The 26,475-nt window shown below is 46.5% G+C and overlaps 1 protein-coding gene across 2 annotated transcripts in view; it reads right to left on the reverse strand.

The window, feature by feature from the left end:
- Positions 1–22,327, reverse strand: part of MYEF2 (myelin expression factor 2) — a 127,287-nt gene extending 104,960 nt beyond the window's left edge. Inside the window, exon 1 of one of the 2 annotated variants that reach the window (XM_029575726.1) lies at positions 22,091–22,325. In XM_029575726.1, coding sequence (XP_029431586.1) covers positions 22,091–22,209 — 119 coding nt within the window. In that variant the 5' untranslated portion in view covers positions 22,210–22,325. Of the gene's footprint in view, positions 1–22,090 lie in introns of both variants that reach the window. The other variant, XM_029575728.1, reaches the window with a different exon arrangement.
- Positions 22,328–26,475: the final 4,148 nt, after the last annotated feature.

The raw sequence follows: 26,475 nt of genomic DNA on the forward strand, positions 1-26,475 counted from the left end.
GACAAACAGCTGTGATGATTTCCTATGGCTCTGAGTTTTCTGTTTATAATAAGCCAATACCCTTTTGCAATATAGAGTATGTAAGGGTCTTTCCCTTTCATTCCTGTGGGGCTTAAGGAAAAAGGTGGGAAGTGTAATGGCTTGGTTAATATGAAAAGCCGACAACCTTTGGAAGAAATTTTGGAAGCGTTCAAAGACCTACCTTATAATGGAAGAATTGTAGATAGGGAGAGAAATGAATCAAGAACTGTAGCTCAATGACTTCTCGCTGAGGTGACAGCTACTAGAAATAGCACTTTCTAGGACAGCAACTTCAACGGAACAGATTGTATCGATTCAAAGGGCTACCTCATTAAAGATGTCAAAACCACATTTATGTCCCTCGGGTCTGGTGGTTTTCGAAGAGGAGGATTGAGAGGGAAAGTTTCCTTCATAAATCAAGATACGGGGGGTGAACCATGATGGAAGACTTTATCATTGTAGGCCGCAATCGCACTATGTACTCTGCCCAAGGACTTTGCTAGTCCAGTCCTGGACAAATGAAGCAGATAGGTATGGGCGCTCATCTTCGGCTGCCCTTTCCCAGCGCAGCCCCACCGACCTGCTGACCTCTGCGCCTCAGCTAGCACCGAAGAACCACCCCGGGCCTCCCTGCTCCTCAACCGGAAGGGAAGAGAAGAAGGCCGGAAGTAGAGAAGAAGGCCGGAAGTAGAGAAGAAGGCCGGAAGTAGAGAAGAAGGCCGGAAGTAGAGAAGAAGGATCGTGTGAAATAAGAGTGAAAAATCTAATTAAGGAAAAAAAAGAAATCACAAGGAACCCAACTATCCTCCAAGCCATCCCCCAAACAGAAAACAGAGAAAAAGTAAGATCGTGCCGAAGTTCTGCGCCGCCACCCGCAACCCTCCCTGAGCCCCCGAGCCACCACCCGGACTCTTGGGCTGTGTCCCCCTTGACGCCTGGGAGGCGGGCCCTCACGGACATTTAAATTTGGGCGCTCATCTTCGGCGGCATGCGCCAAAGGAGCATGACAAAGGGGCAGGCCCCTTTGTGTGCCACTTCGTGCGACCGCTTAGTGCTTTAAACTATACAGCTAGCTACTCTAGTCTCCAGAGACCACCCATATTCAATTCGCCGCCACCTCTAATATCCCTCACACTTCAAACATGCTCTACTGTCCTATCCCTACCATTAAAAACCTCTACAATAACCGAAAAAAACATTTCTACCCCACTGTTCTCCTACAGAAGCATTTGATACACATTATGACCTCCCCACTCACCCAATTCCTTGGGCTTTCCTTATTTTCATTAACCCTCTTCAATGCCCAATCCCTTACAAAAAAAACCACACATATAGTCAATGACTATCTCTTGGACTCTATTACAGAAACCTGGTTGAAACACACAGACATAGCACTAATAAATCAATTGCCCCTTCATCTCTACGATATTTTCTCAATACCCAGACCTAAGAAAAGGGGGGGGGGACAGGGGGGACTTTGCTTAGCAGCAAAAAGAGCTAAGACTAAATCTACAGACCACTAAACACATGTCCAGACTTTAATTCGCTCTATTCAACTCTAAAAAAAAACCACTCCAAATCTGTTTGCTTTACGCTCCACCCGGCCTCCAAGATTGGGATCCTTCTCCGCTAATTGAGCTCATTGCCAAACATATCAAATATGACACCCCAGCCATCATCATGGGAGACTTCAACCTCCACATCGATGAAATCCCCCATTCCTCTAACTGCAAATCCTTGCTATCCTCCTTCAAGGCCATGGGATTCACACAAATCGTTAACAAGCCCACGCACAAAGCTGGGCATACCTTGGGCCTCATTTTCATAAATTCAGGCCTCACTCTAACTTCACCGCCTCAGTGCTCCCTGATCCCATGGTCAGACCATCTAATGATTTCCACTGACCTCTGTATCAAGGACAACCTAGTTACACCAGTCTCAAACTACAATCCAATACAGGAAGTCCTGCTCCATGGACGACTTCACCACTCATCTATCAACAGAACTTGCTAACCTCGATCTCGCCGACGCAGAGGTAGTCATCTCTTCGTGGCACAATATCACAAACAAGGTGGCAGAGAAAATATGCCCTGTAAAAACAAAAGAACTAGACCTTTCCATTAAAAACAAAAAACTCTGGTTCACTCCAGAACTAAAAAACATGAAACTGGAACTGAGACACAAAGAATACGCTTGGCGAAAGAGACCCTCCAATGCTACTCTGAGTATAAAATCTTCATGCACAGTTACAGAAATATCATCCTTCGCACAAAAAAAAGATTTCTATGCCCGCAAAATTCACAACTTATTTGATGCCAAAGCTTTGTTCTCATATGTATCCAACCTCACGACACCCACCTCTTCAGTCATCCCAGACGATCAAGCCCAATCCAGGTGCTCAGAACTCGCGCAATTCTTCGAAGAAAAAATTCACAATCTTGTAGCTCCACTGGCAGCCTCTGATACAGAACCTTCACCACACTACACTACCTCCGGTAACCAGAAAGTAATCCTAGAATCTTTCGAACCCACCTCCACACTCGAAATTGAATCTATTCTTAAAAAGATGAAACCCTCCACACATCCGATGGACTCCATTCTTTCTAAACTTCTGCTTACCATCCCAAACACCATCGCTAAACCACTAGCAGAGATCATCAACTGCTCGCTAACCCAAGGATTAGTACTGGACTCACTGAAACAAGCCACCCTCAAACCTCTACTCAAGAAACCCAACCTGAAACCCTGCAGACCCGGCCAATTTTCGCCCCATCGCTAACTTACCATTTGTCGCCAAACTCATGGAGAAGATAGTAAGCAAACTACTATCAGAATACCTAGAGGAACATAAGATTCTAAAACCTGCCCAATTCGGATTCCGCAAATCTCTCAACACGGAATCCCTTCTAATCTCGCTGACAGAGTCCTCTCAGGCCTCGAGAAAAAGACCCCCTACCTCTTGGCACTTCTCGATATTTCTGCAGCATTTTACACGGTGAAGCACTCCCATCCTCATCAAGCGGCTCTCAGACATAGGTATTTCAGGAACAGCCCTTGACTGGTTCAAGTCATTCCTTGACAATAGGAGCTTCAAGGTTAGAATAAGCAACAAAGATTCTCTCCCAATCCAGTCCACACTGAGTTTAAGGCTCTTCCCTCTCACCCACCTTATTTAACATCTATCTACTCCCCCTATGTCAACTTCTCACTAGTCTAAAGGTCACGCACTTCATATACGCCGACGACGTCCAGATTTTGATACCAGTTACAGAATCAATCTCCAACACCCTCAATTTCTGGAATAACTGTCTACAGTCCATAAACACCCTCCTCACCAGCCTTAAATTAGTATTAAATACCTCTAAAACCGAACTTATGTTCATCACTCAGGATGCCAATGCACTGGCAATCAGCAACCTCAGCACTCCCCAAACAACTTCCTCCACACACGTAAGAGACCTCGGCGTAATTGACAAAAGGCTGAACCTAAAAAAATTTGTCAATAATACAACAAAAGAATGTTTTTATAAACTTCACATACTAAAAAAGCTGAAACCTCTCCTCCATTTTCAGAACTTTCGAAGAATTCTCCAAGCGATATTATTCTCAAAAATAGACTACTGCAACTCCCTGCTAATTGGCCTTCCAGCTATCACCACTAAACCACTACAAATGGTACAGAACTCCACAGCCAGGATCCTAACCAATTCCAGTAGAGGAGAACACATCTCGCCAATCCTTAAGGACCTACATTGGCTCCCCATTAAATCCAGAATCTTGTATAAAGTCCTTTCCATAACCCATAAGGCCATTCACTCCCAAACGGCCTTAGATCTAAACTGCCCTCTTCGTCATCAAACATCTAGACCGATCAGAACCAACTATCTAGGCACACACTATGCACCTCCAGCCAAGTCATTGCTCAACGTGCATTCTCAACTGCTAGTCCCACACATTGGAACGCCCTCCCCACGGACCTTCGACTAGAACCCTGCAAGCAAACGTTTAAGAAAAAGTGGAAGACCTGGCTTTTCACTAAAGCCTTCAGTTAGAGACTTCAATAATTTGTTCACCTTTGCCTAGTCTGGATGTTATTTTCCTCTTTCTTCATCTTATCCTGCACCAGTCTTCTCCCAGACCTGAACCAGTCTTCTCCCAGAATCTGGTCCAGAGGTAGAAAATCCACTGAGGCAACGCCCTTTTGTTCAACTGTTCTTCGGTTATATACCAATATGCTCACATTGTTCATACTACTGTGTTTATTACATTTGATGCAATCCTAAGTTCTAGTGTATCGGTAATCCTTACTAACTTCGCCCTGTTATGTGTACCACACATATTTAACACGTTTTGATGTATTTCTAAGTTTTTTGGTTTAGCGATAATTTCTATAATTCTTATTACGTTCGCCTTGTTATATGTATCATGTTAGATGTATTTTCTAACTTTGTTCTTTATAAACCGACGCGATATGTACTATAACATGAACATCGGTATATAAAAGCCTTTAAATAAATAAATAAATGTAATTCTTTTGGAGAATATTTAAAAGGGTCAATAGAGTGAAGGGTACATCATCTCGTGAACTGTTTCCATTTGAATGAGTAGTTGTGACAAGTTGATGATTTTCCAGAAGATACAAGTTTGCCCAGGAAGGGCCAGTTTCTTCAGAATATCGCTTTCAAACATCCATGCTATTAGATGAGGCAAAGACTGAAGGAATGACCCCTTCCTGAGCCAGAAGATATGGCTCATGACCCAGAGGCCTTGGACTCCGTATTGAATATTGCACGAGATAAGCATACCATGGCTGTCACAGCCATGCTGGAGCTATGAGAATCATCCAGGCTCCAACTTGAATCAATTTTTGAACTATCTGAGAAATAAGAGGAATTGGAGGAAACGCGTACAAGAGTCCGGTTGCCCACTAAATTGATCTCATGGCAGAGTGGCAAGGTGATGGAGTTTGGGATAATTTCTGAAATCCAGACGATATTTGACCACATCACACCAACATTGATCACCTTACACTGGTTACCTGTGAAATTCAGGATACAGTTTAAAATGTTATGCTTACTACATAAATCCATTAACAAAACACAGAACGGCTGAATGCTTCCCTCCACAGAGAAATCTGGGATCGGCAAACACAGGCTTTAAGTATTCCATCAATTAAATCAGCACATCTAAGCAAGGTCAGAAATAATGCTTTATCTGCGGCCGGCCCAGAATTATGGAATTCCCTGCCAAATGAATTAAGATTACAAAGTGATTTTGCAGCTTTTAAATAGGGTCTTAAAACATGGCTATTCAAACAAGCTTATGAGAATTCAAAAGTTACATAACAGTCTTGCACGAGGAAAACAGTATTTTATTTTTATTTTAATATTATCCTATTTTACTTTTATATGATTAGTCTATTTTCCTTTATTGTATTTGCATAATTGACATTAGATTCTTTTATTTCATTAGTATTTCACTATTATATTTCGCATTATCGCATATTTTATTTTCTGCTTTATTCAATATACTAATGGTTTTAATTGTCTCTGTAATCTGTTGTAATTGTTTAAACAGAATGGCAGTATATAAATCTAATAAATAAATATCCTTGACAGACAATACTGAGCACCCACTGGTCGTAAGTTATCTTCTCCCACTCCGAGTAATAGGAGATTCCCACGAAGGACAGGACAGTGTTCAGAATAGCATGGGAAGGCAGGGACAAGGGCTCAACCAGCACATCCAGGACCTTTAATATTCCGAAAACCTCAGAGCAAGGATCAGGAATCTTCCCGACTTCCACCTTTAGCAGCTCTCCTAACTTCTGCATGAAGTGGGAATCTGAAAGATCCTTGGGAGGGGGGGGGGGGGGTGTTTGGAGACTGTTCTGGTGATTCCTCTAGTGCAGTGGTTACCAACCCTTTGCCCATCCTGACATCTGATAGGCCATGCTCACATGTGTGATACTGCTCATTACAATTCACGGCAGAAATAAAAAGTAAAGGTCCTCAGTTTTTATTTCCTTGTGGGAGTCAGGCTGACCTTGTCTTCTCTGTGTCGAATCGGACTCCTAGATATTCTAGCGACTGTGTGGGCTGCAAACAACTTTTGTTTGTGTTGACCATCCATTCGAGGCTCTCCAGTAGAGTTTTGACTCTGTTGATTGCTTGTTGGCTTTCCTCTACGGATTTTGCCCTGATCAGCCAATCGTCTAGGTAAGGGCGTACGAGGATTCCTTCCTTCCTCAGTGTTGCCACCACCACCACTACGATCTTGGTAAACGTCCAGAGTGCTGTGGCTACCCCGAAGGGTAGTGCCCGGAACTGGAAGTGACAGTCCAGGATTTTGAAACGTAGGAAGCGCTGGTGCTCCTGATGAATTGGGATGTGAAGATAGGCCTCCGAAAGGTCCAAGGATGTGAGGAACTCTCCCGGTTATAATCGCCCTTATTATAGAGCGTAGGGTTTCCATGCGGAAGTGGGGAATCCTCAGGTAGCGGTTGACAGACTTGAGATCCAGGATGGGCCTGAATGTCCCCTCTTTCTTGGGGACTATGAAATAAATGGAATAATGCCCAGTATTTATTTTTTGTGGAGGCACTGGTGTTATGGCCTCGAGGGCCAGTAGTCTGGTCAGTTTAACTTCCACTGCCACCCTCTTGGAGAGGTCGTGGCAGGGGGATTCCACAAACTTGTCCGTAGGGGTTCGTAGGAAATCCAGGTAGTACCCCTCTCGAATGATGGCTAGGACCCACTTGTCCGAAGTTATCTCGACCCATCTGCGGTAGAATAGGGCTAGTCTGCCCCCTATGGCTTCTTCCCTTGGATGGGTCAGCTGGGGCCTGGACCCGAGCTGGTTCCCCTCTTGTTGTGCTTGTTCTGAAAGGACTGGTTCCTGCCCGTAGGGCAGGGTGCTTGATAGTTACTTCTGTATGGGTTGAAGCGTTGAGAACCTCTGCCCCTGGAGGCCCAGGAAAAGGGCCGCTGGTTTCTCTTATTCCTGTCCTCCAGTAGGCGTGGCAATGAGGACTCGCCCCATTTGTTGGCCAGTTTCTCTAGTTTGCTGCCGAACAGAAGGGATCCTTTGAAGGGCATCCTTGTGAGACATTTTGGAAGATGCGTCAGCCGACCAGCTTCGGAGCCAGGAGTTGTCTCCTGGCAGCCACAGCTGATGACACTCCTCTGGCTGCTGTACGCACCAGATCGAAGGCGGCATCCGCAAGAAATGATACTGCAGGTTCCATGGCCTCTCCAGGTGTGTTGCTCCTGGTCTGAAATAGGCAGGTATGTGTTACTATGGTGCAGCAGGCCGCTATTTGTAGAGACATAGCTGCGACGTCAAAGGACTGTTTAAGGATGGATTCCAGACATCAGTCCTAAGCGTTGCTCCTCCCTCCACTTGGATAGTAGTGTGCTTCGAGACCACGCAGAACATAGCATCCACTTTTGGGCATGTCAGAAGGTCTTTGGCCACCGGGTCCAGGGGGTACATGTCTGCCATAGCTCGTCCCCCTTTGAATGTGGGCTCTGGAGTACTCCATTCCAGATCAATTAGCTGCTGGACGGCTTGTAAGAGATGGAAATTGTGAGAGGTCTGACAGAGTCCCTCTAGTAGGGGGTTCGTCTTAGGCTCCCCCGAAGCACTTGTGCTCGGGATAGCGAGATCCTTCAGGCTGTGGGTGACCAGGTCTGGGAGCTCGTCCTTGGTGAAGAAGCGACTCATGGTTCAGTGAGGCTCTGTCCCCGGGGAGAGTTCCCCTTCTTCTAGGGGCTCTGTTTCAGAGTTGTCCATGTCCCCATAGGTGGGGCTTCTGGGCGGTGGAAACATTTGTCTAGGCCAATTGTGGCCTGCGGGATAAAGGTCTTCTCGGGGAGACTGTGGCTGTTTAGCCGGAGGCTCCGTCTGCATGTGGACGAAGGTGTGTAGCCCTTTAAAGAATTCCACCCATGAGATAGACGCTGGAATTTGCTAGGTCTGGGGTACTCACTGAGGAGCTAGTACTCTGTCCTGGGTGGGACTGGCCCTGGCCTGGATCTCCTCGCACTGGGCACTGGCCTCTTCGCTTTGTGCAGCTCTGAGATGGCATGCTGGGCAGAGGCCTTGAGCGCCGTTCCCGGTGGTGCCATGGCTATAGGCGCGTAAACCCTTCTTTTTATGCACTCCGGCGCATCTAAGATGTGCGTGCGGGTTGTGCGTGTAGATGTGCGTCTAAGTCGCAGATATGCGCTCAGCCCGATAGGCGCACAAGGCGCATATAAAACTTATGCTTACATGTACCTTGTGTGCCTAATTGGCCTTGTGCGCCCGGATCAAGACGGCGGACAGAATGGCGAATAGGGCCAATATGGCGACGGCGACCACGCAGGAAATATGGCGACCACCTCAGAGGGTCTCCACGTGGGAGGACCTTTGAAACTAACCGGGGCCTGGCTCTGCTAGGGCGGATCAACCTGGCAGCACAGGTCCCAGCCAGCAACCTGTGCGACTCCTCGAACCTCGGAGACCGGAGTCTATGCTGAAGATTTCTACCTTACCTTGTCTTCGGCGCTTCCCGGTTTCATCCCGGGCGGTCTCCAGCTGCGGGGGAAGAGGGCAAATACCTTCACTGCTGCGCTCGAGGGTGCACCCGCTGCCTCTCAGCTGTGCCCAAGATCGGGGGGGGGGGGCTAGGTCCTCGCCATGATTCGGCCGCCGGATCGAGGCTCACCTCCGAGGGACCACGGAAATCACCTCGGGAATTCTCAACTGAGGGTGGGACCCGAGGGTATCACCGCAGGAGAGCGGGGCTCGTCTTCAGATAAGTTTTCTTCCGAATTTGGGTTTTCTCCGTTGAATTTTGTACTAATGCTGTGAGAGCGTGCAGATAGTCTCTAACTGCTATGGAGACAGAAAATACTGAAGAGCTGCACTTCCTGCAGGGGTATATGTACTAGGGGGCTGACGTCAGATTGAAATCTGATCTGTCTCCAACTTCTATCAGGAGTACATTATACCCATTGGTCCTGAGTCCATCTGCTACACGCTAGGAAAATGCAAGTTTATCTCATGCATATTCTTTACTTTCTTTTTAAACCACTGCCTTACCTTATGAAATGTACCAAGTCTCTTATCCTGTATGTTTGTCTTACTAGATTATAAGCTCAATTGAGCAGGGTCTATTTTTGTGTGTTTGATAAGTAGTAGGTTTGGGAAGACCTGAAATTAAGAGGGTGGCCAACAATCAAATGTTGAATGCAAGTCTCCTGATGTTAAGAGCAATCCATCCTTTTGCCAATGACAGACAAGCCAAGCTGACTTCTCAGACTTTCTACTACCCACTGGGGGCAAGATGACACCAATAACTGCTATACTGCTACCGCAAATGTACACTTACAGCAGTGGCAGGATACTCACATTCAAGATTAGATTATAAAAACAAAACACTTCTGTCTAAAACATGCATTTCAGTCAGACAAATGCTTTCACCTGACTAGGCAAGAAGATTTTTCTTTATTTTGCTGATAATTGCACAGCAAGAAAAATTACATTTATTTTAAACAGCACTAAAGAGTTAGTTTTGATTTTATATTGAGTCATCCCAATTGTAGCTTTAAATCTAATTGAGAAAGTCTGGAAATATTGCAACAGCAAGACATTTAGGGGAAAAAAAAAGAGACTTAGACGCATTCATTGCAAGTGAATATTGTGTTTAACAGATTATTATTATTATTATAGATTTTTCTATACCGGGGTACGTAAGTAACATCACCTCGGTTTACATTCAAACAGTAACTCAGCATTGCGCTTTACAATATAACATAGTAACTGAACGAATACAATACAATATATAACTTTGTATTAATAGAATATAAGCAATATATGAGAGACTGTGGAAATTAGGAAGAGTAGTTGAGGATTCAATTCATTAATAGTAGGCTTTTTTAAATAACCAGGTTTTAAGGTTTTGTTTAAATTTTTTGTGACAAAGTTCCTGGCGTAATTCAGAGGGCATGGTGTTCCATATTGTTGATCCAGCAATAATGAAAGATCGTTCTTTTGTACTAGAGAGTTTAGTCAGATTGGGTGCTGGGATCTTTAGTTTGGCTAAATTCTGGAATCTCGTTGGGCGGGAAGACGTTTTGAATTGTAGTTGATCTGTGAACCAGTGCATATCTCTATTTTGAATGGCTTTATGTATCAGCGTCATAGATTTATAAATTATCCTGTAAGCCACGGGTAGCCAATGCAAAGACTGAAGAGCTGGAGTGATGTGATCATGGCGGCTTTGTCGGTGATAATGCGGGCAGCTGCATTTTGCAGCATTTGCAAAGGTTGAATGGTGGCTTTAGGTAGACCCAGTAGCAGAGCATTGCAGTAATCAATCTTTGATAAAATAGTTGCTTGTAAGACTGTGCGGAAATCATATTGGTGTAAAAGAGATTTAATACGTTTAAGCGTGTGTAGCTTAAAGAAACCATTTTTTACCGTATCCGCGATGAATGTTTTTTAAACGTGAGATTGCTGTCAATGATGATACCAAGGCTGCGTACTTGCTGTGAAATAGTGGAGTTGTCTTGTGAAGTACCAGAGTTGATCAGTGTTGCTACCAAGCAAGATATTCTTGCTTGGTAGCAATGTCTACGAGGCCACCCTATTGCCCAGTAACAATACCATATACTGCCAGGTAGAAGACCCAAATTCTAATCCCAAACTCAGCTCCTGTTCTATGAATCAGTCAAGGTGGGGGATACTGTGATAGCAATGTTGACAAGCCCTCAGAAAGAAAAATCCTATGAACTGTGCAAAGTAGTTAGCTTAAGAGTGCACTGGTGTCACATTCCAGAGAGAACTGCAAACCTTTGGCTGAAATTGTGTTTCAGCCAAAGGTTTATTGTGGCAATAATTGACAGATAGAGCAAAATGAAAAGCCTTGGGTAGCTGTGAATTAAAGTTTATTGCGCCTCAGTCAAGTATGGTTTCAATTAAACCATTAGCCAAAAACCAAAGGAAAAGAAATAATCACAAAAGTTCCAATTCTTTAACCACACTTCATTTCAAATGGCTTCTTTACATTGCCTTTCAGAGATATTCAATCATTTTAATGAAGGGAGGCACTTTACCAGTCAACTGAGTACCACAGAAGTATTCAGATGTTATTTCAGATTTATATTAAAAAAAAATGAGTTCTATTTTAGTTTGTGTCACTTTACTAAATCAAGTTTAAAAGAAAATACAAATTTATAGAACTACATGTACAAAAGTGATGAGTATTTAGGTATGATTAGACCCTGCCACAAAAAGCTCACAATCTAACAGGCCAATTGAGAAATTACTTACCTGATAATTTTGTTTTCCTTAGTCAGGACCAATGGGTTAATGCTCCCCTGCCAGCAGATAGAGATGGAGCAAGCTGACGTCACAGTATGCATAACCCTGCAGCGATCTCAGCCTGCTAAGCATTCTCTTCAAGAGCAACTGTGGACAGACTAGCAAAAAACTTGATTAAAAACAGGTAACCAGAACTGTATTCAACTAACCATAAACACTGAACACACAAGATTCTAGGTACCCAAGATATGGGACTGGAGGAACACTTGCCAATAATCCCTTGGGACCCAGAGCTGCACAGGACTACTGACACTCATGCAGCAGCAGAGGGTGGGAAGCCGAGTCCATCTGTCTACACTAAGTAAAATGAAATCATCAGGTAAGTAATTTCTCCATTTCCTAGCATGTAGACAGATGGAGTCAGGACCAGTGGGATGTACCAAAGCTACTCCCCAACAGAGTGGAGGCTGCCCATGGTCCAGTCAACTCCACAACGGAACCAGTAACCTCTAGGGAGACGCAAGGTGCTTCACTCTCTTCAAAAAACAGGCCACATCAAGATGAGACAAGGAATCACCATTCAACAGGCCTCTGAAACAGGCAAGAGCCATCACCTGTGCCTTCAAGGAATTAAGGGCCAAGCCTTTATTCAATCCATCCTGCAAAACATCCAGAATAAGAGGGATCTTAACTGAATGAGGAAGAACACATCACTCCTCCCACCAGGCCTCAAAAACTCTCCAAACCTGCACATAAGCCAAGGAAGTGGAGAACTTGCGAGCACCGCACAGGAATAACCACACTTAGCAGAAGAGCCCGTCAAGAGCCAAACTGTAAAAAAGAACAGAGTCTGATCCTCATGAAAACCAGTCCCTGCTGAAGCATATCTATGTGCAGTGGAAAACAGGGGGGAGCGCCTCCACCAGAAGTTGTCGAAAATCTGCATACCATGGATGCTGGCCAATCCGGCACCACCAGGAGTACTAGACCCCTGTGGCCTTCAATCTTGCGAATTATCCTGCACAGCAAGGACCATGGAGGAAAGGTATAAAGCAATCTGTCTTCCAGCCAGACCTGTACAAAACGAGGAATTTTCACATTTCCAGAAGTCACCAGCAAGTCTAGGAATGGAAGTCCCCAGAGATCCACACTCAGCTGACAACACCAACTCTCCTGGGTTCAGACTCTCCCTGCTGAGAAATTGCGCTCTTACATTGCCTATTCCTGCAATGTGAAAGGTCAAGATCATCTGCGGATAACCTTCTACCCATTCCATCAGCTGGTCTATTTCCTGCAAAGCTTGCTGGCTCTTGGTTCCTCCCTTGTGATTGATGTAGGCCATCGTTGCATTGTGACTTCACACAAACCTCTTGATTCCGCAGTCTGTGGCTAAACAGCAAGCATGCCAGCTACACCACCTGGGCCTCCAGGCAACTGATGTTCCAGCGGAACTGTTCAGCATTCCAGCTTCCCTGGGCCGTTAACTCCAGATAGTGAGCCCTCCAACCGTGGAGACTTGCATCTATCTTGAGTACCAACCAGGCTGGAGAGGACAAGGGAACTCACTTTCACAGATGATGCTCCTGCAACGAGTACTGGAGGCAGGTGCAGATTTCCATCAGCAAGTGGAGCCGAACAGCATAATCCTGAAACTGAGGGTTCCAACAAGATGGCAGCACAGAATAGGACACATGTGGCCTCGCTCACAGCACCACTTCCAGGGTAGCTGCCAAACTGAGTATCTTTAGGTAGAACTACACCATTGGGCGTATGGTGTTCATCAACTAACGCACTTGAGACATTAATCTCTGGATCCGAACTTCCGGTAGGAAAACTCCGACCTGTCCCATGTCGAAGCAGACCCACAAATACTCCAACAACTGGGATAACTGAAGATTGCTCTTGGTCAGGTTCACCACCCAACCAAGCTCCTGCAATAAGGAGATCACCTTGTGTGTCACCAGGAGGCACTTCCTGAGACTTGGCTCGAATCAGCCAGTTGTCCATATACGGGTGCACCAGGATTCCTTCTTTTCATAAGGCTGCCGCTACCACCACCATAATCTTGGAAAATATTCTGGGAGTGTTTGAGACACCAAAAGGCAGTGCCCGAAACGGATAATGGCGCCCCAACACCGCAAAGCGCAGAAAACGCTGGTGTTTCAATCAGAAGGAAAGTAGGTAGGTCAGAAATCCCCCCCTGACTGCACCAACATTATTATAGAGCATAAGGTTTCCATTCAAAAATGAGTCACCTTCAAGTGACAGTTGACCCTCTTGAGATCCAAGATGAGACAAAAGGAGCCCTCTTCCTTGGACACATCAAAATTAATGGAGAAATTACTTACCTGATAATTTCGTTTTCCTTAGTGTAAACAGATGGACTCAGGACCAATGGGTACAGTGTACTCCTGTTAGCAGTTGGAGACGGATCAGATTTCAATCTGACGTCAGCTCCTGGTACATATACCCCTGCAGGAAGTGCAGCTCTTCAGTATTCTCCTCGAAAAGCATTGTGGATATATGTGTGACTGACTGATTAACTTAATAATATGATTAACTTAAATAACTTCATAACTTGTTAGAACGTTTAAAACATGATTAACTTGAACTGGTTGATTGGCTATAGCTGTAGACCGCCAGTGTACTCAACCGGAAAGAGTCGACACCCGGCAGGGTGGATGCCCTAGGTAGATGAAAACATGGCTTACCCTTGATTCATTGACAAAAAACCATGAATAACGGCAGCCAAGGGTGGGATGCTAAGTTCATCTGTCTACACTAAGGAAAACGAAATTATCAGGCAAGTAATTTCTCCATTTCCTAGCGTGTAGCAGATGGACTCAGGACCAATGGGATGTATAAAAGCTACTCCCGAACTGGGTGGGAGGCTGCCCGTGGTCCACTTAGAATTGCCCTTGCAAATGCCGTGTCCTCCTGAGCCTGCACATCCAGACGGTAGAATCTGGAGAAGGTTATGGATAGAGGACCACGTTGCCGCCCTGCAGATCTCGGCAGGTGACAACATTCTAGTTTCTGCCCAGGATACCGCCTGGGCTCTGGTAGAATGGGCCTTGACCTGTAGAGGTGGAGGTTTTCCCACTTCTACGTAGGCCGCCTTGATGACTTCTTTGATCCAGCGGGCAATGGTTGCCCGCGAGGCCGCTTCTCCTTGCCTCTTTCCGCTGTGAAGGGCGAAAAGGTGGTTCGTCTTTCGTACTGGTTCCGCCATTTCCAGGTATCTGGATAGGAGTCTGCCGATGTTGAGGTGGTGTAGACTACGGGCTTCTTCCGAATTCTTCAAGCCATCCATTGTGGTAGTGAGATGGTTTGGTTAAGGTGGAAGTGTGAGACCACTTTGGGGAGGAAGGAGGGTACCGTGCGTAGTTGGATGGACCCCGGGGTGAGTCTGAAGAACGGCTCACAGCAGGACAATGCTTGTAGTTCCGAGATGCGGCGGGCCGAACACACGGCCAGCAAGAACACCATCTTTAAGGTTAACAGACGGAGGGACAGGCCTTGGAGGGGTCTGAAGGCGGATCCCGCCAGGAACTCCAAGACGAGGTTGAGGTTCCATAGAGGTACTGGCCACTTTAATGGTGGGCGGATGTGTTTGACTCCTTTCAGGAAGCGTGATACATCTGGGTGCGAGGCTATGCTGTTGCCCTCTCTCCCGGAGCCGTAGCACGACAATGCTGCCACTTGTACCTTGATGGAGTTGAGGGACAGACACTTCTGTAGTCCATTCTGTAAGAATTCCAGGATCACGGGGAATTTGGAAGAGCGTGGCTTGACGAAGTGGTCTTCGCACCAGGCCTCAAAAACTCTCCAGATCCTTATGTATGTTAGAGATGTGGAGAACTTGCGTGCTCGGAGGAGAGTACCTATTACCACCCCCGAGTATTCGCTCTCTCTCAGGTGGGCCCCTCTCAATGGCCGTAAGAGCGAATTGAGCTGGGTCGGACCTTGTTGTAGTAGGTCTCTGTGTGGGGGCAGAGGTAATGGATTCCCTGCCAGTAGTCTTCTCATGTCTGCATACCAGGGTCTTCTTGGCCAATCTGGAGCCGCCAAAAGAACTAGATTGCTCCCAGCAAGGGCCACAGTGAGAAGGCATATAGCAGGGTCCCCGGTGGCCAGGTCTGTACCAGGGCATCGATCCCCTGGGACTGCGGATCCCGCCTGCAGCTGAAGTATCTGAGTACTTGAGCGTTGGATCTGCTTGCTAGAAGGTCCATGTCTGGGGTCCCTCACCGATTCACTATCATCTGGAAGGCTGTGGAGGACAGCTTCCATTCTCCTGGGTTTAGACTTTCCCTGCTGAGGAAATCTGCCGTGATGTTGTCTTTCCCGGCGATGTGGACGGTGGAGATCTCCTGGAGATTTGCTTCCGCCCACGTCATCAGGAGGTCTATTTCTAGGGACACCTGTTGGCTTCTGGTTTCGCCCTGTCGGTTGATGTAGGCCATAGTCATGGCGTTGTCCGACATCACCCTGACCGCTATGTCTCTGAGTCTGTGGGCGAACCGCAGGCAGGCTAGTCTGACTGCCCGCACTTCTAAGCGGTTGATGTTCCATCCCGCCTCTTCTGCGTTCCACCGTCCTTGGGCGGTTAACTCTTCGCAGTGTGCTCCCCATCCTCGTAGACTGGCATCTGTGGTGAGCAGGGTCCAGGTTGTGGAGGATAGTCTTGATCCCCGGCTCATGTGCCTGGTCTGCAGCCACCACCATAGCTGGGTCCGGATTCTGCCCGGGAGTGGTAGACGTACGATGTAGTTCTGGGACCGTGAGCTCCACCGCGATAGAAGTGAGCGTTGTAGGGGCCTCATGTGGGCTCGCGCCTATGGCACCACTTCCAGTGTGGATGCCATCAGCCTGAGGACTTGCAGGTAGTCCCAAGCTGTGGGACGAGGAACGCTCAGCAAGGTCTGCAGCCAGTTCCGCAGTTTTGATCTCCTTGTGGGGGTCAAGCTGACCTTGTCTTCCTTGGTGTCGAATCGGACTCCTAGGTATTCCAGCGACTGTGAGGGCTGTAGGGAGCTTTTGTTTGTGTTGACCACCCATCCTAGGCTTTCCAGTAGGGTTATGACTCTGCTGGTTGCTTGGTGGCTTTCCTCCGGTGACTTTGCCCTGATCAGCCAATCGTCTAGGTAAGGGTGAACAAGGATTCCTTCCTTCCTCAGTGTTGCCGCCACCACTACTATTACCTTGGTGAACGTCCGGGGTGCTGTGGCTAACCCGAAGGGTAGTGCCGGAACTGATAGTGACGATCCAGGACCTTGAAGCGTAGGTAGCGCTGGTGCTCCTGATGAATTGGGATGTGTAAGTAGGCCTCCGAAAGATCCAGGGATGTGAGGAACTCTCCTGGTTGTACTGCGCGTTTGACGGATCGTAGGGTTTTCATGCGGAAGTGGGGGATCCTTAGGTGGCGGTTGACAGACTTGAGGTCCAGGATAGGCCTGAATGTACCCTCTTTCTTGGGTATGACAAAGTAGATGGAGTAATGTCCAGTATTCATTTCCTGTGTAGGCACCGGGGTTATGGCCTCGAGGGCCAGAAGTCTGGATAGAGTAGCTTCCACTGCCACCCTCTTGAGGAGGTCGTGGCAGGGCGATTCCACGAACCTGTCCGGAGGGGTTCGAAGGAAATCCAGGTAGTACCCCTCCCGGGTGATGACTAGGACCCACTTGTCCGAAGGTATCTCGACCCATCTGCGGTAGAATAGGGCTAGTCTGCCCCCTATGGCTTCTTCCCTTGGATGGGTCGGCTGATTCTCATTGTGGGGCGCGGCTGGGGCCTGTCCCTGAGCTGGCTCCCCTCTTGTTGTGCTTGGTCCGAAAGGACTGGTTCCTGCCTGTAGGGCGGGGTGCTTGATAATTGCTCTTGTATGGGTTGAAGCGCTACGAGTTTCTGCCCCTGGCGGACCTGTGGAAGGGACGCTGGCTTCTCTTCGTCTTGTCTTCCAGCAGACGTGGTAATGGGGAGTTGCCCCATTTGTTGGCCAGTTTCTCTAGTTCACTGCTGAACAGGAGGGATCCTTTGAAGGGCATCCTCGTGAGGCGCGTCTTGGAAGAGGCGTCAGCCGACTAACTTCGAAGCCAGAATTGTCTCCTGGCCGCCACTGCGGACGACACTCCTCTGGCTGCTGTGCGCACTAGATCGTAGGCAGCGTCATTGAGGAATGATACTGCTGGTTCCATGTCTTCTCCCGGAGTGTTGTTCCTGGCTTGGGATAGGCAGGCACGTGTCACCACAATGCAGCAGGCCGCAATCTGCATGTTGCGGGCACTATTAGTTTCGGGGGAGGGGGGGTTGGACGCGCGTTTTCGACACGCTATTGCCCCTTACTGAATAAGGGGTAAAGCTAGCGCGTCGAAAACGCGCGTCCAAACACACTGTATTGTATCAGCCTGAAAGCAAGCCCAAAAACCGAGCGCACAACACATGCACAGAGCAGACACACTGTGCACACCAACAGCCTATAGCGGGCAGAACACACACAAGAGCGTGCGAAAACGGCCACCACAGTCTATAAGAAAAAGGCCTAAGTGGAGGGCCTAACCCACCGAGGGCCACTTAACCCACCAGGCTGCCCAGTTCCCCAACCCCAAGGAGAGCGGGAACAACTTCAGCATGGCAGGCCAAGAACAGAGAGACCTGAAACCCCTCTGTCTCTGATAAAGGTAAAACTTTATTTTTTTTTAAACCTTACCTGAGCTCAATACTTACTGGCTGAGTATAGAGACTGTCTCTGGCTGCGGGGAAACAGGGTATCTGCCATCACCGCCGCACTCGGCCTCCTGCACCAGCTGCCTTTCAGCTGAACTAGAATCTAAGTTAATGCAGGGAAACCCAGCTACCAGACCAAGCCAAACCTCTGAGGGTCCAAAGAAATCGCCTCAGAAATTCTCAACTGGGGAGGGACGTTTAGGTATCACCACAGGAGAGCGGGGCTTTCTTTCCTAAATTTAGAATTTTATATTTCTCCTTTCAATAAGCTCAAAGCAATCCCCATAGGGAGATGCACGTCTACCATCTGCTGGAGCTGGAGAATACTGGCAGGCTGGGGGTCACTGCAGGGTTATGTATACTGTAACGTCAGCTTGCTCCATCTCCACCTGCTGGCAGGGGAGCATCTGTCTACATGCTAGAAAAGCAATAACCTGTGCGTTAAGAAGCCTGTGCGCTGATTTCATCACACGGTTTTAACACAGGTTAAATTTTTTTAACTCATGATGCAGTAAACTAATACCATACTAATGCATCTGGAATTAAAATGTACATACACTGTCAAAATGTGTGGTCAACACAGGCAGAATGCACATTTCAGCTCAGGAGGGGAGAGGCTGAATAGAAGAGCACATGTAGGGCATATTATTTGCTATGCACCCAAATTTAAATCAACATCTTTCCTTGTGCTCCCAATTTAAGAGCCCATCTTTTCTTTTGCTCTTAGCTGGCTATCTGGGCATGGTACAGCTTAAAAACAAACACTGTTGAGCTTCCACTGCTTGTGCCCACATGTAATGGGGGAGCACTGGCAGCTGCAGATCCAGCGTTAGAAACTTTACTCCACCTCTGACCAGGAGCAAAGTTTCTAGTGATAAGAAATTATGCACTCAGCCAGCATTGGGAGGGAATGCTGAATGCCCTTATTTGCATGGAATTTCCATGTGAGGGCACCGAGCTTAGTGTACATTTTAAATGTACATTTTGTGCAGGTACAAGTCCTTCCTGCATCGGGAGTAATGTTTACTTGCACAAAATATGCACCCAAATGTGGCTAAAACCGTGCATTCAGCTGAATGCACTTTATTGCATCAGCCTATAAATGGGAGATAAAGTAGGTTGCTCAGTATCATAAGAAGTGTCAGTAGGGGAAGTACGATATCAACCATAGTTTCCAAGGTTCTCAGCCTATTGTTTTAACCATTAAGCCACTATGTCTCCTGATCCTGATGAATCAAAGGAATGGCCTAATTACTAACAAGCCGATACAGTAAAAATCACGGGAGAGCCCCACTGACCTGTGCACGCGATACAGTAAATTAATTTATTTAAATTAGGGCCCGTGGCAGAAAGAGGCGCTAGGGACACTAGCGCTTCCCTAGCACCTCTTTTTGGACAGGAGTGGCGGCTGTCAGCGGGTTTGACAGCCGACGCTCAATTTTGCCAGCGTCGGTTCTCAAACCCGCTGACAGTCACGGGTTCGGAAACCAGATGCCGGCAAAATTGAGAGTCCTGTTTTCAACCCGCGAGCAGATTTCAATTTTTTTTTTTTTTTTTTAACTTTCGGGACTTCCAACTTAAGATCACCATGATATTAAGTTAGAGGGTGCACAGAAAAGCAGTTTTTACTGCTTTTCTGTGCACCTTCCCTGTGTCCAGAGAAATTAACGCCTACCTTTGGGTAGGCGCTAATTTCTGAAAGTAAAATGTGCGGCTTGGCTGCACATTTTGCTTTCTGAATCGCACGAAAATACCTAATAGGGCCATCAACATGCATTTGCATGTTGCGGGCGCTATTAGGTTCGGGGTGGGGGGGGGGGGGTTTGGACACGCGTTTTCAACCGCTATTAGCCCTTTCTGAACAAGGGGTAAAGCTAGCGCGTCGAAAACGCGTGTCCAATCGCGGATTAACTGTATCGGCCTGATAGACAATCAAAACCCTGCTTCTCATTTCTTATTAGAGCAGCTAGAATATAAAAGACATGCCATGCTGGGTCAGACCAACATCTACTTGTCTACTATCTTACAGGCAGATACAGTAAAAATGCGGGAGAACGGGCGAGCACCTGCTCACCTGGCACGCGCATAGGCCACTCTCCTGTGCATGCGATACAGTATTTTAATTTTTTTAAATTAGGCCCAGCAGTAAAGAGAGGCGCTAGGGACACTAGCGCGTCCCTAGAGCCTCTTTTTGGACAGAAGCATCAGCTGTTAGCGGGTTTGACAGCCAACGCTCAATTTTGCCGGTGTCGGTTCTCAAACCCACTGACATGGGAACATAAGAAATAGCCATGCTGGGTCAGACCAATGGTCCATCAAGCCCAGCAACCTGTGTCCAACAGAGGCCAAACCAGGTCACAAGAACCTGGCAATTACCGAAACACTAAGAAGATCCCATGCCACTGATGCAATTAATATCAGTGGCTATTCCCTAAGTAAATCTGATTAATAGCCGTTAATGGACTTCTCCACCTGTTCGGAAACCAGACACCGGCAAAATTGAGCGTCCCGTTTTCAACCAGCGAGCCGCAGGCGATTACAAATTTTTTTAACTTTTTTTTTTTTTAAACTTTTGGGACCTCTGACTTAATATCACCATGATATTAATATCATGGTGATATTAATATCACATGATAGTTTTTACTGCTTTTCTGTGCACTTTCCCGGTGCCCGGAGAAATTAGCGCCTACTTTTGTATAGGCACTAATTTCTGAAAGTAAAATGTGCGGCTTGGCTGCACATTTTACTTTCTGAATCGTGCGGGAATACCTAATAGGGCCATCAACATGCATTTGCATGTTGGGGGGGGATTTGGACGTGCTATTACCCTTTACTGAATAAGGGGTAAAGCTAGCGCGTCCAAATGCCGGCTAACAATGCGCTCAGTTGGAGCGCACTGTACTGTATCGGCCTGTGCAAAGTTACTATTTCCTGTTGCTTCAGGTAACCCACTTAGGGCCTGAATAAGTTCTCTTATACAGATAGAATGGGAGGAATAATCTTTGTAAATCCTCTCTTTATACTGTAACTCTTTGGGATAGGGATCTGCTCTACTTATACAAAATATATTTGAAAGCACTCCAATACAGAGGACTAAACAAGTACTACAATAAATGGCTACTAAACCACAAAGTAACATCGAATTAAGAAACACAGAGACAAAATCTGAAGATTACATTAAAAAAAGGAAATATATAGTAAATTCTATCCATTAAGTCTCAAAATAATTAAATCCTATTTCATTCGAATTACGTTACAGCGCAATCTTAACAATTATCTACCTTACTGCATTGCTTATTTATATTTTTTTTAAAAAATCCTATTTAGCAACGATATGCTTAGCAAGCTACTTTTGATCGAAATGCATTTGATTGATACCTATGGGCTTTCAATTTTGAATGAAAACCTAACTGAACAATCTCAACTGCAAGATTAAAATCTAACATTTTCGTTTTTCTCCTTTCCTATTCTATAGATTTTAATCTCAACAGGTCCATTTCCCAATCAATCCCAGCTCGACACGAGTTCCTGCAGCCTATCCCGCGCCTCCATTCTTCCTAGCGCGTGTAGTCCTTTCCTATGCTTGGGTCGAGTGTCCTCTAAACCAGAGCAATAATAACCCCACGACACGACCTGGGTGGGAGAGAATAATGAACGCCGCAAACATTAACGAATACGGCTGGTCCCCTCGTATGTTTTGAGAGAAGTTATAAAAACGCACGCGTAAAAAAACTACCAACAAGGCCTTTCTTCACACGCTACGTTAAAACAGCCGGGAAGAGTAAATCAAAACATTGCTAAAGGTGTACTAAGCTCTGGATATCAGTCGCGTGAATAGTCCCTTATAAAAGGTGCACACGACTTTTACTGAAGAAAAGGAGCGCTATCTGATCGGATAGGCAGCCATTTCCATCAGCGGCCTTCACACATTGTTCTTCAGGCAGGGGCCTACAGCCGCGCTCCCTCTCTCCCTCCCCCACTACCACCCCCCCCCTGCGACAGCCGGAAGCGAGAGAGAATAAACAGCCAATACGTTTGGGCGCCATTGGAGTTGCTCTCCTCCTGCTGGTGGTTATTATCGCCGTTGTCGGTGGGGTCGTCGTTACTCTCGTTCGGAGTATCCTGCAGCTCCTGCTTGTCCGTCTCCGCCATTTTAACGTCGTGCTCGTCTTCCTCTTCGTCAGCCCTTTTTTTCTCCCTCCCACTTCGCAGAGGCGAACGAACCTCACGCTGCTCAGTTTGAAAAAAAGAGCTGAGGCGCTGGCCTGTAGGTGTCGTCAGCGTAACGCCTCTCGCGAGAAGACGCTGGGGTCTCGCGCCGTTTGCAAGTGCGAGCTTGAAGTTGTTGTCGCGGCTCCACGGTTACGCCGCGATGAAAGCTTCGCGGCCGTTGCCAGAGTTTCTCGTGTTTGTTGTGCATACATCTGATGAAGAGACCTGTGAGGTCTCTATAGAGTTCATCTACTACAATATCTTTTGTTGTTGATCTTTCAAATTAATATATTTTCAGGTCATCTAGTGCTCTACATTAAATGAACAATGTGCAGTGTTTATCTTGGAATGTCTTAGATTTCGTGTGCTTTCATTAGTGATGCACTGTGAAAACTATCAGACCTGGTTTTCATTCTTAGAATGCACTCGGATGTTAAGTATACACAGGCAGAGCAAGAGTCTATTATGTTAGCTAATGTGACTTTTCTAGTTGATACTCGAGAAAACCTTGATTTGTTTTTCTTTATTTCCAGAAAATGTGAATAAACTTCCAACATTTAGAAGGTGGAAATCATTAATATTCAGCACCCTAACATTTGAAGATTTTTCAGTTGCAGTAGCTTTTTGGTTCTGAATCTGAAAAAGGGACCTATGTGGTTTCTAAAACTTGTATTCCACAAGAACTTTTTTTTTGCTAGTGCAATAAAAGCTATCAACAGGATTGTCAAACGGAACCCCAGGCCTTTCTGATGTCAAGGCCAGATGGGGGGAAAGCCGGACTGTAATGATGTGGTTGGCAGGTTCCCCTTCTGATGAGGCTGCCTTGTTCTGCTGCCTTGTGCCCTCTGTCCTGCGCCTTCTTGCCCTGCAATCCTCAGCCCTGCTTCGGTCTTGGACCTCTGTGTCTGTCTTGTTCCTCCTGCCTGCCTCCTGGTATTGACTTTTGCTGTGGACCCAGACTACTCTCTTGCCTGCTGCCTGGTACTGATCCTTGACCTGGACCCAAAACCCGTCTTTTTGCTGCCTGCCCTGACCATTGGTCTGGACCCAGATACCATCTACTCGCTGCCTGCCCTGACCATTGCACTTACCTGAACTCTCTCAGACAGCTCTTTAAAGGATACTCATGTTTGTGATACTACCTGTTATGTAGCCTCTCAACCACCAGAGGTCCCTGTGGATCTGCTACTACTCTCGATCCAGTCATAGCTTCAGTGATCCCATCCGAATCCATCTCAGCAGGCCTCTGCCTGTTTAACCCTGCCTCTTTTTTTGCTCACCGCCTTGTCATTGAGTCTTGCTAGCCCACTGCTTGGCCCTGTTCTGCATTGGACTGCACTTTGACCTTCTCAGGCCTTCTGCCTTTGCCTTATTCTGTGGTCTTTCAGACCTTCTGCTATAGTCCTGCCTGGTAGCCTTCTCAGGCCTGCTTTATAGTCTGTTGCCTTTGGGCTTTTGTGTTCCTTGTTCTGTTTGTCCTCTCCTTGTCTTGTCCTAGTCTGTCTGTTCTAGTATTCTAGTCTGTTCCAGCCTTACTCGCATCTAGCTTTAGTATTACAGTATGTTCCATAGTTCTATGCTTATTTGAACTCAGTTCCAGACTCCAGTTCCACGCCTGCCTGATTCTAGCCATGCCTTGTCTGCAGCCTCCGGTCTGCACCTCTTTGTCAGCCACAGTCTAAGTCCTGACGGCCACCATAATCCAAGGGCTCAATCTGAGGGGGAGGTGGTTGGTATAGGCCAAACATTCTTAGTCCTGACTGCATCTGTCCTGAAGTCCTGGTCTGCCCCTGTGGGGGTTCAACCTACCAGCTGTCAGCTATCAGTGTGGGCCTAGTAGGTTTGCCTACTAGGTTGAGTCAACCATGCCAGAGCCTAAGGGCTCACACTGGGATAATTCAAATCTCATATTATTATTGTGTTGCCTATTATATTTGCATTTCTAATTTCTGTTAGCATTTCACTGCTTCACTCTTGCCCATCCCACATAGAATTTATTTATTTATTTATTTATTTAAAGTCTCTTATATACCGATGTCCGTTCGCACATCGCATCGGTTCACAATAAACAAGAACTTATAGGCAGAGCCCTTACATAAAACAGAAGGTATACAATTAACTATAGGGCAGAGCCCTTACATATAACCAGAGAAAAACAGAGACTGGGGGGAGGGTCAAGGTAGGGAGGGTAAGGGGTAGAGAAAGAAAAACAATGCATTAATAAACTATAAGTTATATAATATAACTAAAAAACATAACTTCAAAAATGTACAATGTACAAAATGGGGGACAAAGATTATTCCGTATTCAGTATTCAAACCGATTTCATATTCGAAGATAGCAAATATACAATACACATGATATTTATGTAATAGGGGACGTCGTGGTGTAGGCTTGCTGAAAGAGCCAGGTTTTCAGTTTTTTTTTGAAAATGGGTGTGTATGTCTCCATGCGAATATCATGCGGTAAGGAGTTCCAAATGGTGGGGCCGGCTAGAGAGAAAGCTCTGCTTATGGTAGAGGAAAGTTTGAATGATTTGATGGATTGGGCACGTAGTGTTCCTTGTAGAGCTGGGCGTGTGGGTCTATTAGAAGTACGGGGAAGGAGTGGGGGTTTGATCCAATTGAGGTTGGAGTTTAGCAAACTTTTGTGGATGATGGAAAGTGCTTTATAAAGAATTTGTGATTGTATTGGGAGCCAGTGAAGTTCGATAAGTATGGGAGTGATATGGTCCCTTTTTTTGGAATTTGACAGTATACGAGCGGCGGCATTTTGTAATAGTTGTAACGGCTTGGTGTGTGAGGCGGGGATGCCAAGGAGGAGTGCGTTACAGTAGTCTATTTTGGATAGAATAATAGACTGGAGTACTGTACGGAAATCCGTGAAATGCAGCAGGGGTTTGAGTTTTTTTATTGTTTGTAGCTTGAAATAACATTCCTTTATGATGGAGTTAATATATGATTTAAATGTGAGGTGATTATCAATAAGTACACCTAAATTGCGAACGTGGGCATAATGGCCATAATGTTGCGCACGTCGGTCTCAGACGGCTTCGACCTCTGTGCCTCACCTTTCTTCCTTCTCTCTCCTCAAGCCTTGGGAAGATGGCTGCTGCTGCATCTTCATGCCGCTCTCTCCGGCGTCCCCGGATCGGCGACGGTGTTCGCCATGATTTTCCTGAGGGCCTCCTAGGGTGCGCGCGCATGCCACCCACATCTATATCCACATCATGACGGGAACCTCGGGGGCGCCCCCTCCGAGTGACATCATCACATCCTGGTATTTAGCCTGCCCTTCGTTTGCTAACAAACTGAGTTAGCAAGGATTGGATTGCCTCCGGTCTAAGCTGCTCTGCCACTTCCAGCTGCCACAGAAAGCTCTCTCTGCCCTTCGGGGTATTCTTCACTAACCTGGGTACCCGCTCCTCGGGGGCCCTTCTGCTCTATTTCCTATCTTGGGTTTCCGGGTACTCGTTCCTCGAGGGCCTGCTTTCCCTAATCTGGTGCCTGCCAGGACCTTCTACAATACAGCTTCTGCTTCAGTGAGTACTAACCTTTCAGTCTGTCTCATCTTTAGCTTCAGAGCTCAGGGTTACATCTGGGACCTGTCCCTGCTACGCCGCACTGCCTATCACCTACTTGAGTGTGAGACTGGTCTCCTCTGCTGAGGACCCTGGACTACTTCACTGTGTTACCTTCACTGCTGCCCGCCTCGGGCAGTACCATCAAGCTGTACAATAAATACTACTTCTCTGTGTCTGCATGTATAGAGTCTAGCCTAGTACTGTGGTTCCTCACGGGGCTCCTCCCCGTGTGAGTGGCCATCACCGCAGTACCCAAGAATCCACTCTTAACAGCTCATAACCATAACACATAAAGATTGTAGAGTGCATTTTGTTTCCTATAGGGCCTTTAACTTGCATCATCCTTTATCATATGGTCTGTGGTACCACCCCTCCATCAATTGGATTTGCCCTTTCATATTGATATAATTTGTACCCTGGTATCACAGTGTCTCATTGATTGTCTTCAGGTCTCTGAGATGCTTATTATGTCTATATCTTCATTAAGTGCCATACATTCTAATTCTCCAGTCTTCAGAGTTTATATTTTTATCTTTATTCATAATCTACTTCTTAGCAGTTCTGGAATCCTTCATCTTTGTCTGCTCTTTATTTTATTCCACCTGGGCTACGTCTACCTTTTC

The sequence above is a fragment of the Rhinatrema bivittatum genome, chromosome 13, assembly GCF_901001135.1.
Source record: "Rhinatrema bivittatum chromosome 13, aRhiBiv1.1, whole genome shotgun sequence".
In the NCBI taxonomy this organism is placed as follows: Eukaryota; Metazoa; Chordata; class Amphibia; order Gymnophiona; family Rhinatrematidae; genus Rhinatrema; species Rhinatrema bivittatum.